Source organism: Dreissena polymorpha, chromosome 4 (genome assembly GCF_020536995.1).
Source record: "Dreissena polymorpha isolate Duluth1 chromosome 4, UMN_Dpol_1.0, whole genome shotgun sequence".
NCBI classification, from domain to species: Eukaryota; Metazoa; Mollusca; class Bivalvia; order Myida; family Dreissenidae; genus Dreissena; species Dreissena polymorpha.
Genome location: NC_068358.1, coordinates 128,465,598 through 128,481,558, shown reverse-complemented (window position 1 = coordinate 128,481,558; position 15,961 = coordinate 128,465,598). Strand labels below are relative to the sequence as shown.

Below are 15,961 nucleotides of genomic sequence, written 5' to 3'. Positions count from 1 at the left end.
GATTCTGCCTTGAGATAAAATGAAAGCAAAAAAGTAATATCAATCTGCATTCCAGTAAAGCCCTTGAACTCAGCAGACAAAAGCAGATTTTTTCCAATTTCTTTGTTGTATGATACATGTAAGTATTCATTGCATATGTTTAAGGAAGAAACTGAAAAATAACAATATCTTTATTTAAGAATAGTATTCACTGCAAGTGTAAAATGTGTTGAAGGAAGTACAGTAATAAATATGTGTCACAATGATCACTAAAACAACAAACACAAACTTCACATTTCTAAAGCTGCTGATACGAAACTAAAAGGCTTGCTATAAACATACATGCCATAAATTTTCAGACCATTTCCGGGACATTGAGCAAAATTTTCCGGGACTTTAACTGATTTTCCAGGACATGTATACATATAGCGATATATAATCTTTTTATAGACATTTATGCATTTTTGGTTCGCATTTGTTTTCACATCGTAAATTTCTTAGTTCGAAAGCCTATCCGAAATACACTGATACTTCTTTATTCATTTATAATATTAATAACAAGACTATTGCCAAGCAATAAAAGTCCCCTACCGGCTCCACCATTATCAGAAATTCCACCATTGTCAGAATATTTTTTTATTTGTTGCCAAAGCAACCAGAATTTTTGACATAGGAACAAAATGAAATGACGTGCATAATGTCCATATTGCCATCTATCCATGTTCCAAGTTTCATGAAAAAATATTAAGAACTTTTAAAGTTATCGCAGGATCCAGAAAAGTGTGACGGACGGACGGACTGACTGACAGACTGACAGACGGAGCGCAAACCATAAGTCCCCTCTGGTGAAACCAGTAGGGGACGAATAAATACATTCATATAAAAATACATACATACGTACACGGAAGTCATTTATTAACACAATCACAATAAATAAACAAGAAGGCCAAGATGGCCCTAGTTCGCTCACCTGAAAGGAGTCGGTTCATTCAATCTTTACCAAATGTCAAACTTGACCATGATATTGTCCAGACAAACATCCTGGTCAAGTTTCATCGTTATTTCATCTGTGAGTCATAATCAATGTACCTATGAAGTTTCATGATCCTAGGCGTAAGCATTCTTGAGTTATCATCCAGAAACCATTTTTCTAAGTTGAGTCACCGTGACCTTGACTGCCATTGTGTAAATACGTTTTTTGGCACTGTGACCTTGACCTTTGACCTAGTGACCTGATAATCTTTAGGAGTCATCTGCAAATCATGATCAATATACCTATGAAGTTTCATGAACCTAGGCATAAGCATTCTTGAGTCATCATCCAGAAACCATTCTACTATTTCAGGTCACCGTGACCTTGACCTTTGACCTAGTGACCTAAAAATCAATAGGGGTCATCTGCAAGTCATGATCATTGCACCTATGAAGTTTCATGATCCTAGGCATAAGTGTTCTTGAGTTATCATCCAGAAACCATTTTACTATTTCAGGTCACTGTGACCATGACCTTTGACCTAGTGACCTGAAAATCAATAGGGGTCATCTGCGAGTCATGATTATTGTACCCATGAAGTTTCATGATCCTAGGCATAAGCGTTCTTGAGTTATCATCCAGAAACCATTTTACTATTTCAGGTCACTGTAACCTTGACCTTTGACCTAGTGACCTGAAAATCAATAGGGGTCATCTTTGAGACATGATTAATGTACCTATGAAGATTCATGATCCTAGGCATAAGCGTTCTTGAGTTAGCATCTGGAAACTATTTTACATTTCGGGTCACCGTGACCTTGACCTTTGACCTGAAAATCAATAGGGGTCATCTGCGATTCATGATCAATGTACCTATGAAGTTTCATTATCCTAGGCCTAAGCGTTCTTGAGTTATCATCCGGAAACCATTTTACTATTTCGGGTCATTGTGACCTTGACCTTTGACCTAGTTACCTGAAAATCAATAGGGGTAATCTGCGAGTCATGATAAATGTATCTATGAAGTTTCATGATCCTCGGCATAAGCGTTCTTGAGTTATCATCTGGAAACCATTTTACTGCTTTGGGTTACTGTGACCTTGACCTTTGACCTAGTGACCTGACAATCAATAGAGGTCATCTGCGAGTCATGATCAATGTATCTATGAAGTTTCATGATCCTAGGCCTAAGCGTTCTTGAGTTATCATCCGGAAACCATTTTAGTATTTTGGGTCATCGTGACCTTGACCTTTGACCTAGTGACCTGAAAATCAATAGGGGTTATCTGCGAGTCATGATCAATGTATCTATGAAGTTTCATGATCCTAGCATAAGCATTCTTGAGTTATCATCCGGAAACCATTTTACTGCATTGGGTCACTGTGACCTTGACCTTTGACCTATTGACCTGAAAATCAATAGGGGTCATCTGAGAGTCACGATCAATGTATCTATGATGTTTCATGATCCTAGGCATAAGCATTCTTGAGTTATAATCTGGAAACCATTTTACTATTTCGGGTCATCGTGACCTTGACCTTTGACCTAGTGACCTGAAAATCAATAGGGGTCATCTGCGAGTCATGATCAATGTACCTATGAAGTTTCATAATCCTTGACATAAGCGCTCTTGAGTTATCATCCGCAAACCATCTGGTGGACGGACGGATCAACATGAGTAAAACAATATACCCCCTCTTCTTCGAAAGGGGGGGGGGGGGCATTATGAGAAAACTGTCCCCCTCCCAGCAGCCATGTTATTCAACTGACCGGAACCAACTTTGAACTCAACTCTCGTATCAAGGAAACAAATGTTCTGAGCAAATTTCATGAAAATTGGGCCAAAAATGTGACTCCTACTGTGTTAACATGTTTTCACTATATACATATAGAGAAAAATGCCCCACCCACTGGCGGCCATGTTTTTTCACCGATCCTGACCATTTTCAATCTCGTCCGGGATATCAATAAAACCAATGTTTTGACCAACTTTCATGATGATTGGGCAAAAATTGTGACTTCTAGAGTGTTCACAAGGTTTCTCTATAGCCAAATAGGGAAAACTGCCACTTATATATACATATAGAGAAAAATGCCCCGCCCACTGGCGTCCATGTTTTTTCCACTGATCTCGACCATTTTCGAACATGTCCGAGACAGCAATTAAACCAATGTTTTGACCAACTTTCATGATGATTGGGCAAAAATTGTGACTTCTAGAGGGTTTACAAGGTTTCTCTATAGCCAAATAAGGAAAACTGCCCCGTCCACTGGCAGCCATGTTTTTCAACAGATCGGAACCACTTTTGAACTCATCTAAGATATCATTAAGACAAACATTTTGACAAAGTAACATGAAGATTGGGCATGAAATGTGACTTCTACAGTGTTTATAAGGTTTTTCTTTTTTTGGACCTAGTGACCTAGTTTTTGACCAGGCACAACCCAGTTTCGAACTTGGCCGAGATTTCATTGAGACAATGCTTCTGACCAAGTTCCATGAAGATGCGACAAGAAATGTGGCCTCTAGAGTGTTTACGAGCAAATGTTTACGGACAGACAAACGGACTGACATACGATGGACAAAGACCGGTCACAAAAGCTCACCTGAGCAATCAGCTAGGTGGGCTAAAAAAAACAGTAGATCGTACAATCAAATCCGGACCATTGAGTACACACCGGTTTTACTGACAATAGCACGTGTAATGACGTCACCATGTATGTATAGAATGGAATCCGGATGCTACATCAGTTGCAAATGTGTTTCGCGGCAACACACATTTCGCTAACAATCTTGGTGTTGAAGCACGCTGTTTTTTCATTAAACTTTAAACTCAAAAGAACTTTGATTGTTGTCATGGCTAAGTTCTCTCTGTCATCCCGTTGTATTTTCTTTAAAACACTGAAACAATGCTCCAAATCAGCGTTGGAGTGCGGCAACGTCATCACTGCCCTATGCCATGGGTCCGAATATCAGCCCCATTCCCAATGCAAATCTAGTTGTTTTTTTCCCAATTGAAAAAAAAATCCCAATTGATTTTTTTTTTTTTTAAACATTTAAATATACAAGTTTACCTGATCCAGTGTAGAAAATATAAACATATTGCATATTTAAATTATCTGTTGCCTTGAATTTGTTTTAAAAAAGTAAAATATGTTAAATTGATTATTTAAAACTTTCCTTATTTTCCCTAATAAATGGCGTTTCGCGCAATTTTCCCCCCCTAAAAAATGGCCAGGCCCTTTCCCCAAAATCAGATTAAAAAAACCTGCACTTATCACAAATGTTCATAATATTTTGTAAAATTTTAATAATATGTTATCAAAATAGTCGTAATTTACCAGTTAATGGCCTCTTTGAAATAAAAGAAACACTATTTACATGCGATTATTTTACACAATTGAGCCAGTTTTGCGATTATTTTTTTTCCCAAAATGGGATTTTTCACGACACGAAATTCCCAAAAATCCTGCTATTTGTATTTAACTGAAAGTCCATGTTTAAAGTTTCATGAAAAAATATGAAGAACTTTTAAAGTTATCACAGGATCCAGAAAAGTGTGACAAACAGACTGACAGACTTACAGACACTCACAGAGCGCAAACCATAATTCCCCTCCGGTGAAACCAGTAGGGGACAACAAGTTCAAAAATCAGTAAACAAAGGTTAGGTAAAATGTTTCAGTCACATAATAAAAATAATCTTTCCATCAGAGCACTTGTGACCTTTTTGCCATTTAATTTTGGGTGGCATTAAAATAAGGAATTTATGAAGAAGTAAAATTAACACCTCTCCTTTTTACTACATACTTCAAACAGGATATAAAATCCTGGACCATTGTTCACACCCATTAACCAGTTGACCTCAAAAGGATAGGGTATATATACCTGTCAGTGAAGGTGGTAAATGGTTCTTCATTTCAGTGTCCTTTTATACCAGTGAAAAGAGCCATAAGGTTTGATATGATTTACAGTATCATTAAATAAGCATTTGCCGTGAAACAGTAATGAACCATGTGACAGGAAAAGTTTGTACATGTATCCTTACAATCTTAGATCCATTTGCATAATTGGACATTTGATCCCTGGCTAAGGAATGGAAAATGTCCATCGGCAATTAACTACTTTTCAATTCCAAATCTGTTAACATGCAAGCAGCAGCTCATAAGAACGTAATGTAACCAGGTGAATTATACAGCAGACATTTGTAGGATTGCTGTAGAGCCCTTTACCCTTATGATCCACTTGAATGCATTTGAAGTCCTTTAGAAAATCAAATTAAATTGAAGTCCTTTCTTAATATATTTAAGATTGAAAGGCTTCATTTCCTACCCTTAGATAATGATGAGCAGCAAACAGCATAAAACCTGAACAGACTGCAAGTTACTCGCAAGCTGTTCATGTTTTATATTGTTTGCACATAGCCATTTTCACTTCCCTTCTAATGGAGAAAGGGATAGCCAGATGGGCATATCTGGAGTCTTGTTTGTTCATGTTCTATAGGGCCTTTCAGCTTTCAGCGGGTGCTTACCTGCTCATTTATGCACAACTGATTAACATGATTAACAGATGTGGGCTGCCAAGAGTTCCTTTGACAAACTGTCTCACTCTTTAGTTATGACAGGATGATGAATATGTACAGGGGTGGCGAAATCTCAAAAAACTATACTAGTCCACGGACAACCATTTAGGAAATTTAACTTGTCCGTTGCTGAACTACACTTGTCCGTTAATGTTTATATAAATTATAAACGCATTTATTGATAAATGTAAAACAATGTGGAATATACCAAAATGAGTATGATTTGCTAGTTTTGTTTATTGTTGTATTTCAATAGTACATTCATTATAGCAGTATATAATAAACAATATAAAGACTTTCTAAAACTTTTAATCTTGAAAAGCTAGTGTTAAAACATGTGTTGAACATAAGTACATCGTAATCTTAACAAATTAAACTAATCCAATATGTCAACCTCATCAGACTGAGGCTCTGCGCCGCTACTGGTAGCAATATGATTATCATCAACTGGTAACTATTGAAAATCTGTGAGCCAAGTTTCTTGAAAAGTTCTGGTGCGTATACTTAGATAATATTTTTTATCATAATCTTTCTTAGTTTTTTGGGGAGGTGGACTGCTCAAAGCTTCGGGTTTCTGCTCCGTTGTTGAAGATTTAAAAAAACTAAATGTTCCATTTTTACCATTAAAGTCGTCTTAAATAACAAGGTAGACCGTGTTTTGATTATCTTACTTTGATACTTTTTATTTCCGTCTGATTGTGAAAATAAAGAAACCAGTCTGTACACTGTCTAACGGTTGGGCCGAATGTTTAAAATGCGGCATGCTCCTGGTCTCTTATAGAATAAGGGAGATCACTGCGCAGGAGAGTGCCCGTATTTTAGCTTGATTGCTCCGCAAATAGCACTGACAATGTAATCGCATGTCAACATCCGGTTTTGTAAAACTTAATTACAGCTTTAATACAATGTATTTTTTTGTATACCTGGACCCGACTTTTAACAAACTTGTTGTCCACGGACAACTTAATTGAAAAAAATCAGTTGCCCAGACAAGCAAATATACGACTCGGGCAACTCGGACATTTGATTTCGCCACCCCTGATGTATACACTAAAGGCAAAATCAGTGTGTTAAGGTTGTGCAAGTGCTGCTATTTTATTGAATTATTTACATACAACTTTTCAAATTAGTTAAACCCCATTTATTTTTGCTTAATTTCATCAAACTCTTTGAACCTATTAAAGGGATCCTGAGTCTTTTGTTCAGAAGTACTTGGTGTTTTAGTAGCAGAGTTGATGATCATGAGAAAACTGACCCACATTGAGACCTTCTGATCACTACATGAAACTATTTCCTCTATGTCACCACACATTCCATTTATTGTAAACCTTAGACAAACAAGCAAATTTGTTGAATTGATATCCCCCGCCTATATACTGGACACAAAAGTGTTATATTTGACACTAAAATAGCATTATTTTGAAGATACAAAGGGCCATAACTCTGTTATTACCAGATGGAGTACAATGCCATTTGGCGTGCATCTTCCTATTATCCATATATATACTCATACCAAGTTTCAATGAAATCCGCAAAAGCACTTCCAAGATATGGCTCCGGACACAAAAATGCCTATAGTAAAAAGCATTTTTTCAAGATACAAAGGGCCATAACTCTGTTTTTAACAGATGGTATACAATGCCATTTGGCGTGCATCATCCTCTTATGCATATATATACTCATACCAAGTTTCAATGAAATCCGCCAAAGCACTTCCAAGATATGGCTCCGGACACAAAAGTGCCTATAGTAAAAAGCATTTTTTCAAGATACAAAGGGCCATAACTCTGTTTTTAACAGATGGTGTACAATGCCATTTGGCGTGCATCATCCTCTTATGCATATATATACTCATACCAAGTTTCAATGAAATCCGCCAAAGCACTTCCAAGATATGGCTCCGGACACAAAAGTGCCTATAGTAAAAAGCATTTTATCAAGATACAAAGGGCCATAACTCTGTTTTTAACAGATGGTGTACAATGCCATTTGGCGTGCATCATCCTCTTATGCATATATATACTCATACCAAGTTTCAATGATATCCGCCAAAGCACTTCCAAGATATGGCTCGGGACACAAAAGTGCCGGACGGACGGAAGGACAGCCGGCCGGACGGACGGACGGACAACGCCAAAACAATATCCCTTCGCCTCTGAAAGGGCCATAACTCTGTTTTTAACAGATGGTGTACAATGCCATTTGGCGTGCATCATCCTCTTATGCATATATATACTCATACCAAGTTTCAATGAAATCCGCTAAAGCACTTCCAAGATATGGCTCCGGACACAAAAGTGCCTATAGTAAAAAGCATTTTTTCAAGATACAAAGGGCCATAACTCTGTTTTTAACAGATGGTGTACAATGCCATTTGGCGTGCATCATCCTCTTATGCATATATATACTCATACCAAGTTTCAATGAAATCCGCCAAAGCACTTCCAAGATATGGCTCGGGACACAAAAGTGCCGGACGGACGCAAGGACAGCCGGCCGGCTGGACGGACAGACGGATGGACGGACAACGCCAAAACAATATCCCTTCGCCTCTGGCGGGGGATAACTAGGCACATTTACATCTATTAATATAAACATATTAATTATAGTACTGTTTTTGTCCTGATTGTCTGTCCTTTTGTGTCCAATCATCATTTCAATTTACATAAATTACAACGGACAAAATTGTCACAAATCCAGGTTTTCGATTTGAAAAAAAAAGTCTGATAAGGGAGACAATTCAAAATGTGCATTGTTACCCCCCCCCCATTGTGTAAGATTCAATCTATTTTTACTCGTGGCAACCTTGATTTGAATTTGAAACAAGAGATGTGTTTGTAAAAAACACAATGCCCCCTATTACGCCGCTTTGAAATAAAATTTCAATATATCATTTGGCAGGTTAAGAAATTATCTCCCTTTTAAAGCTTATTACTTCCCTTGGATTGTATATTTTGACTTTTGACCTTGAAGAATGACATTGACCTTGACCTTAAACCACTTAAAATGTGCAGCTTCATGAGATACACATGCATGCCAAATATCAAGTTGCTATCTTCAATATTCCAAAAGTTATGACCAAACTTTAATGAAGGTAAAAGTTCTTCATCTCTACACCGATTCACTTCAAATTGATACTGAACCTCTCTTGTGACAATACGGTCAATCTCAGCTATGCATGGCCCCATTACCAACCCTAGGGCATCCCGTCCACATAGGCCATGCCCACCCAAAATTGCCATTTACTATAATTTCTTCATTTCTACACTGATTCACTTCAAATTGATACTGAACCTCTCTTATGACAATACGGTCAATCTCAGCTATGCATGGCCCCATAACCAACCCTAGGGCACCCCGCCCACATAGGCCACGCCCACCCAAAATTTCCTTTTACTATAATTTCTTCATTTCTACACCGATTCACTTCAAATTCATACTGAACCTCTCTTATGACAATACAGTTAATCTCCACTATGCATGGCCCCATTAACAACCCTGGGGCGCCCCGCCCACATAGGCCATGCCCACCAAAAATTGCCTTTTACTATAAAACGTTCATTTCTACACCGATTCACTTCAAATTGATACTGAACCTCTTTTATGACAATACGGTCAATCTCAACTATGCCAGGACCCTCAATCCATTTTAGGGGAAGCGGGTCGCTACCCATAGCAGGGGGAATTTTCTCGGCGTTTCCCTTTTTGAGGGGATTTTTTACTTACTATCTAATTATTACATTTGTCATTGTTTGCACTATATTCATTGCTTATTTCATAATTTAGTATGTTTATCAAGATTTAATTAAAATAGAATTGAGCTATAATAATCATGAGACATCTATCTAAAAAAAAAAAAAAAAATTTAATTTTTTTTAGGGGGAATATTTCCACCAAAAAGGGGAAAAAAGTATACTTTTCAGGGGGGGAATGCGGCCGATTTTCAGCCGTGGATTTGACAGATTGAGGGTCCTGTATGCATGGCATCATTACCAACCCTGGGGCGCCCCGCCCACATAGGCCAGGCCCACCCAAAATTGCCTTTTACTATAATTTCTTCATTTCTTCATTTCTACACCGATTTACTTCAAATTGATACTGAACATCTCTTATGACAAAACAGTCAATCTCAACTATGTAAGGCCCCATTACCAACCCTGGGGCGCCCCGCCCTAATAGGCCACACCCACCCAAAATTGTCTTTTACTATAATTTCTTCATTTCTACACCGATTCACTTCTAATTGATACTGAACTTCTCCTATGACAATACAGTCAATCTCAACTATGTATGGCCCCATTACCAACCCTGGGGCGCCCGCCCATAATAGGCCACACCCACCCAAAATTGTCTTTTACTATACAGTCCACTCTCGTTATCTCGAAGTCGGCAGGACCAAGAAAAAATATCGACATAACGAGAGTTCGAGATAACCGATTAGGAAAAAATAAAATCAAAATCAAAGAAAAAATGAGACGAAAATTTACCTTGTTTTTAACATCTTAATACCTGCTAAGTGATCTAACTAAAGCCGTCACCGTGTGGCATAATACTCTCTTCCTGATATATACGCATTTTATGAGGCACGATAAATTTTGCTATTTAAATGCTAAAAAATGACGTTTTAAGTATTACAGAATTGCATGAAATTTTTCTAAACTGTTGAGTAAACGACGGTGTATATAAGCAAAAATATAACTCAATGCATTTTGGAATGTTGTTTGTAAAAACAATTAGTCTTTCGGCCTTTCGACAGGCTGTGAATTAATTGCAGTTAATTGATGTTAAAGTGACACTTAAAGTGACAGGCCTTAATCAAGTGTTGATGGCTAACGACATTACAACGTATGATAATTGATGCAATTAACGGATCAATTTCCTACCGCACAGTATCGGGAGCAGCTGGGCGAAGCGGGACGGTGAAGTATCAAAGAAAAAGTTTCTCACCTTTTGCCGACACTGGAAAAGTTATTCCCACTTCAAGATAAACCACAGTAAATACATGTGTAATCGGGACTCGGGACCAAATTTTATATCGACATCGAATTATTCGACATAACGAAAATCGAGATAAGCGATGTTTATTTATAAAGATAAAGAAGGAAAAAAAATGGGACATTGAGCTTACTTCGACATATCGAGAATATCGAGATATTCGATGTCGAGGTAACAAGAGTGGACTGTAATTTCTTTCTACACTGATTCACTTCTAATTGATACTGAACTTTTCTTATGACATACGGTCAATCTTAACTATGCATGGACCCATTACCAACCATGGGGCGCCCCTGGGTCAAACATGCGGCCTGGGGATACGCGTCTGCCTCTGCCGCGCCATTTCTAGTTACTGATTGTTCAAAGTTACCCCCATTGTTTAAAAATCAATCTATTTTTAGTTGTGGCGACCTTGACCTGGCAGATATCGACGTAATTCTTTCGCGCGACACATCTTCCAATTATGGTGAACAAATGTGCCAAACGATTTTAAAATTTCTCAATGAATGACATAAAAATGGCCCGGACAAGCTCATTTATGACCATTTTTGACCTTTGAACTCAAAGTGTGACCTTGACCTTGGAGACAACGACGTATTTCTTTTGCGCGACACACCGTCTTATGATGGTGAACAAATGTGCCGAATCATTTTAATATCTCACAATGAACAACAAAGTTATGGCCCGGACAAGCTTGTTCCGCCCGTCCACCAGCCTGCCCACCGACATTTGCCAATCTAATAACCTGTTTTTTCCTTCGGAAAACCTGGTTAAACAAAGGCTGTTTGTAAAACATGCATGCCCCCCATATGGGCTCTCTGTTGTAGTGAGAGCCATTGTGTGAATATGTTTTTTGTCACTGTGATCTTGACCTTTGACCTAGTGACCTGAAAATCAATAGGGGTCATCTGCCAGTCATGATCAATGTACCTATGAAGTTTCATGATCCTAGCCATAAGCATTCTTGAGTTATCATCTGGACACCATTTTACTATTTCGGGTCACCGTGACCTTAACCTTTGACCTAGTGACCTGAAAATCAATAGGGGTCATCTGCGAGTCATGATCAATCTACCTATCAAGTTTCATGATCCTAGGAATAAGCGTTCTTCAGTTATCATCCGGAAACCATTTTACTATTTCGGGTCATCGTGACCTTGACCTTTGACCTAGTGACCTGAAAATCAATAGGGGTCATCTGCGAGTCATGATCAATCTACCTATCAAGTTTCATGATCCTAGGCCTAAGCATTCTTGAGTAATCATCCGGAAACCATTTTACTATATCGGGTCACTGTGACCTTGACCCCCGACCTAGTGACCTCAAAATCAATAGGGGTCATCTGCGAGTTTTGATCAATGTACCTATAAAGTTTCATGATCCTAGGCCCAAGCATTCTTGAGTTATTGTCTGACAACCACCTGGTGGACGGACCGACCGACAGATCGACCGACCGACATGAGCAAAGCAATATACCCCCTCTTCTTCGAAGGGGGGCATAAAAATAAAAATGTTAATATTTTAAAGCTGATTGGGAGTGAGCAAAACCTTGCAATAATTCTATTCTGGTAATGTGCAACTGATCAACTCATGTGCAATCCTACTCATTATCAACAGCTGTCACAATATCACAATTAAACTTAATTGCCTTATTTGTCACAGCAGAACTTTGCATAATAGACTGTCATACAAAACTGTAGACTGAAAGTCAACTACTGACCTAAGAGGAAATCAACAGGTAGAAATGAAAGTCTTGAAGAAAATGTCTATTTCATAGGAATTTAAACTGTGACAATTCTAAATGGGTCCCTGAGCTTGCATTTATAAAGTTTATGAATTGAACCATTCATTAGAGGGATTTGAGCAGACCCCTAAATAAGGTCCCTTTTCATTCCCATCCATAATTATACACCAGGGTACTCATAATACCGCTAGGGATACATTCAAATTTAAATCAAACTAATTTCAATTACAAATGTATCCAGTTAATTTCAAACTGGGCTGGCCTGACCTTTGTAATGAATATGGGTTATTTTAACTTATTTTAGAATGGTACTGATTGCACAGACTGAAATAGACCATGGTTTGTTAGCAATCATTAACATTTGTAATGTAACACCTTAAAATAACCGAAGATCAAAGGCCTCAAAAAGACTGTGTTAATTAACTTGCAACATGTGTCAATGTCAAACTATATTGGAAAAGATTGGCCAATCAAAAGAGCTGATGCAGCCAAATAATCTTGTTTTATCTGGTGAACAAATTAATTAATTGGTCTGGGAAAAACACTGATAGTTAACAAGCCATCTTTTGGATAGTATTTCTTTCACCACCTGTTCAGTTGTTTTTTTCTGTTATCACAATTGTAATTATCATATTGGTTGCTGGAAAGACACAGCTGATGCATTTTGTTGTTTTTCCTAGAGACTGCCAAGGGATAAATTGAAAACTAAAAGTGTCCACACAGGCTTATCTGGGGAAACACTTTATGCACATGCATTAAGCCTGGTTTCCCCAAAACATTACTCAAATTCATTTGATTGAATGATTGTGCAGGCAAGGCTGAGGCTACACTAGCCTTTTAGGGTATAAGAGACATTTTTGCATGAGGCAGGTCATATAGTCAGTTTTCATAATGTCTAGGTCATTTCGTCTTAACAACTTCCGTTGTGTCTCAATATGATGGCAATAGTATGCCAAACTGGGTAAGGGAATAGTTCGAATATCGTTTTTTGGTGGTTTAAAATTTTCAATATTATATATCAGCTGTATGCGTAAGTGCATAAGCCTAGGCATGCCACTAAATATATAAGTATTATAATATGACATAATACTAACCTTCCTGGTCTAGGTATGTTACTGGACCCGCAAGTACTGTCAACACACTGACTGCTAACAGACAGCATCCACTTACAGAAGGATTCAATATTGTCATCTTGCAAAGTCTTAATGTGTTTATCATTAAAATAGCTGGGATTAGATTTTCTTCACTAGTTTGTTGATACACTGCTTAACATCAAGTGATTGTCATCTAAACAACTGTCTTGTATTCACTAAATTTATCTTTTGACACATATTTGACACATATAATAATTATTATTGCCTATTGCCCAATTATTATTGTGGGATGATGCACAAGTATCCACTTTCAAATTTCTATTTTTCTAACTATTTTATATTTGTTTTGTATGCAGTTTATTCCTGCTTTCCCACTTCACTTATTATTTGTAATAGTAATAATCACAGTCTCTTTTTAACATCCTTGTTCCGTATTGCATGTGTGACGGTACGCAATGTATTACAATTCTGTCTGAAATAAAAGGAAACAAATAGATACACACACACTTTATATGTTTTATAAGCATTTACTATTTGTAATGTATATACCTACGTATTTACAAAAAAGAAAACACAGATAAATATAGCACACAATCCTCACAACATCCTATTTCACTTAAACCTCAAGATGATGTTTTTCAGGATTACTTACAGTACAACCATGAAGATTAATTTTCTATGTTGATGTTTTTGCAATAATACTGATGTAAATGTTTGTGAATTATAACACTACTCACAACAATATTCACATGAAGATAAATAAAATTGCTATTGCAGCTGGCTATTTACTAGGTGATAATGGTCAACAGTAAGAAATTTTACAATTCATATTAAAAAGTTCTATAATTTTCTTTATCTCAACACTTATAAAGAACATAATCCTACACACAACATAATTATATGGAATTGTGGTACAGCCTTTAGGCAACCTCTGACACTGAGGGTTAACGCCTACGCAAATTACCATCAAATTTTATAATAACTAGCGAAGCCAAAATAATTCATGAAATATTGACATTTCCCTATTAGCAAACTGAAATTCTTACCCTAAACTTAACTTAGTTTACAACACATTACATTTATAGTATATAGAGTAAATAAAGCATCATATGACCATTGTATTGTCAATAAAGCGTCCAATGACCATTGTTAGACACAGTTCATGTGTCAGGTTAATTGTTAGAATGGCAAGAATTACAACACTAATGATGTTGGTGTCCACTTTCCAGCAGTAAAATTCACAGGTCAACTGACAGGGAAAGACAGACTTAATAGTTTTACATGATATAAATGTTATTACTCCGCCCTTGGCAATGGTTTCAGTTACAATAACAGCAATCTGTGCTGCAGCCAAAGCAAAGTAAACTGTTAATGTAAGCTTACTGAAGCCTCCAAAAAACACTGAGTTGATGACAGATAATGCTGACTTCTGAACTTGATGATGTTTTACAAGTAACATTATCAAAGCCATAGTACCAGCCTCTCAACAGCAAAATGTGGTTATGTAGGTTGAAATAAATAAGAACAGACTTATACCCTTGGATATATTGGTGATTATGGCATTTGACCCACAAATGCTTGAAGATCAGACTTACCGAAATTTAGATGAAAGCTAAATAAAGAAGGTCTACAAAGAGGTCAACAGCGTTCACCATAGAAAACTGAAATAATCATGGAAGTCAGTGTCTCCTATACAATTTGTGGCATCACATTTTTCATAAACACTTTAACAAATTAAATTATTTATTTGTGTAGGCATTCATTGCAGAACAGTTATTCTCACAACCTTAATGAGAGTAATCAGGGACAACACTTTCTGCCTTGAATGGCTTAACGTTTAGAATAGACTTCCTTTACACCAAAAATTGCATGAAAGCGGACAGTGTCATCTGTTATAAGCCTGCACAGCTGCACAGGCTCATCTGGGATGACACATTAGGCACATGCATTGAGCCAAGTTTTTTCAGAAGGAGGGTCATATTATCATTAAAATGCTCCTAAAGCCCATGTAAATCATGCTCCAGCTTACATCCAAACCAAGGCTATTGTCAAGCAATATGGTCCCCTACCGGCTCCACCATTGACAGAAATTCCACAATTTTCAGAATTGTTTAATTTTTTTTGGTTGCCATAGGAACCACAATTTTTTACCTAGGAACAAAATAAAATGATGTGCATAATGTCCATATTGCCTTCTATCCATGTTGCAAGTTTCCTGAAAAAAAATTAAGAACTCTTACAAGTTATTGCAGGATCCAGAAAACCACCATTTTCAGCAGTATTTCTAGTCTATTTGTTGCCATAGCAACCAGAATTTTTGATGTAGGAACAAAATGAAATGACATGCATAATGTCCATATTGCCATCTATCCATGTTTCAAGTTTCATGAAAAAATATGAAGAACTTTTTAAGTTATCGCAGGATCCAGAAAAGTGTGAAGGACAGACGGAGTGCAAACCATAAGTTCCCTCCCTTGAAACCGGTAGGAGACGATAAACAAATCCTCCCACAAAAAACTGCTATGAGCTGTGTAGGTGCACTTTAAAAGCCTAATTGATCATATAGTTATGGAAAGATAACCAGCAGAGTCT

The 15,961-nt window shown here is 37.3% G+C and overlaps 1 protein-coding gene and 1 long non-coding RNA gene across 5 annotated transcripts in view; one reads left to right on the top strand and one right to left on the bottom strand.

Annotated features, from left to right (window-relative positions):
• LOC127876424 (semaphorin-2A-like) overlaps positions 1-15,961 on the bottom strand; it is a 169,280-nt gene that overhangs the window by 84,186 nt on the left and 69,133 nt on the right. For all 4 annotated transcript variants that reach the window (XM_052421699.1, XM_052421702.1, XM_052421701.1 and 1 more), the window contains exon 4: positions 13,370-13,841. In XM_052421699.1, the coding sequence (XP_052277659.1) occupies positions 13,370-13,493 (124 nt within the window). In that variant the 5' untranslated portion in view covers positions 13,494-13,841. The remainder of the gene's footprint in view (positions 1-13,369; positions 13,842-15,961) is intronic.
• Positions 1-15,961, top strand: part of LOC127876433 (uncharacterized) — a 114,052-nt gene that overhangs the window by 78,819 nt on the left and 19,272 nt on the right. The gene's annotated exons all lie outside the window — the stretch shown is intronic.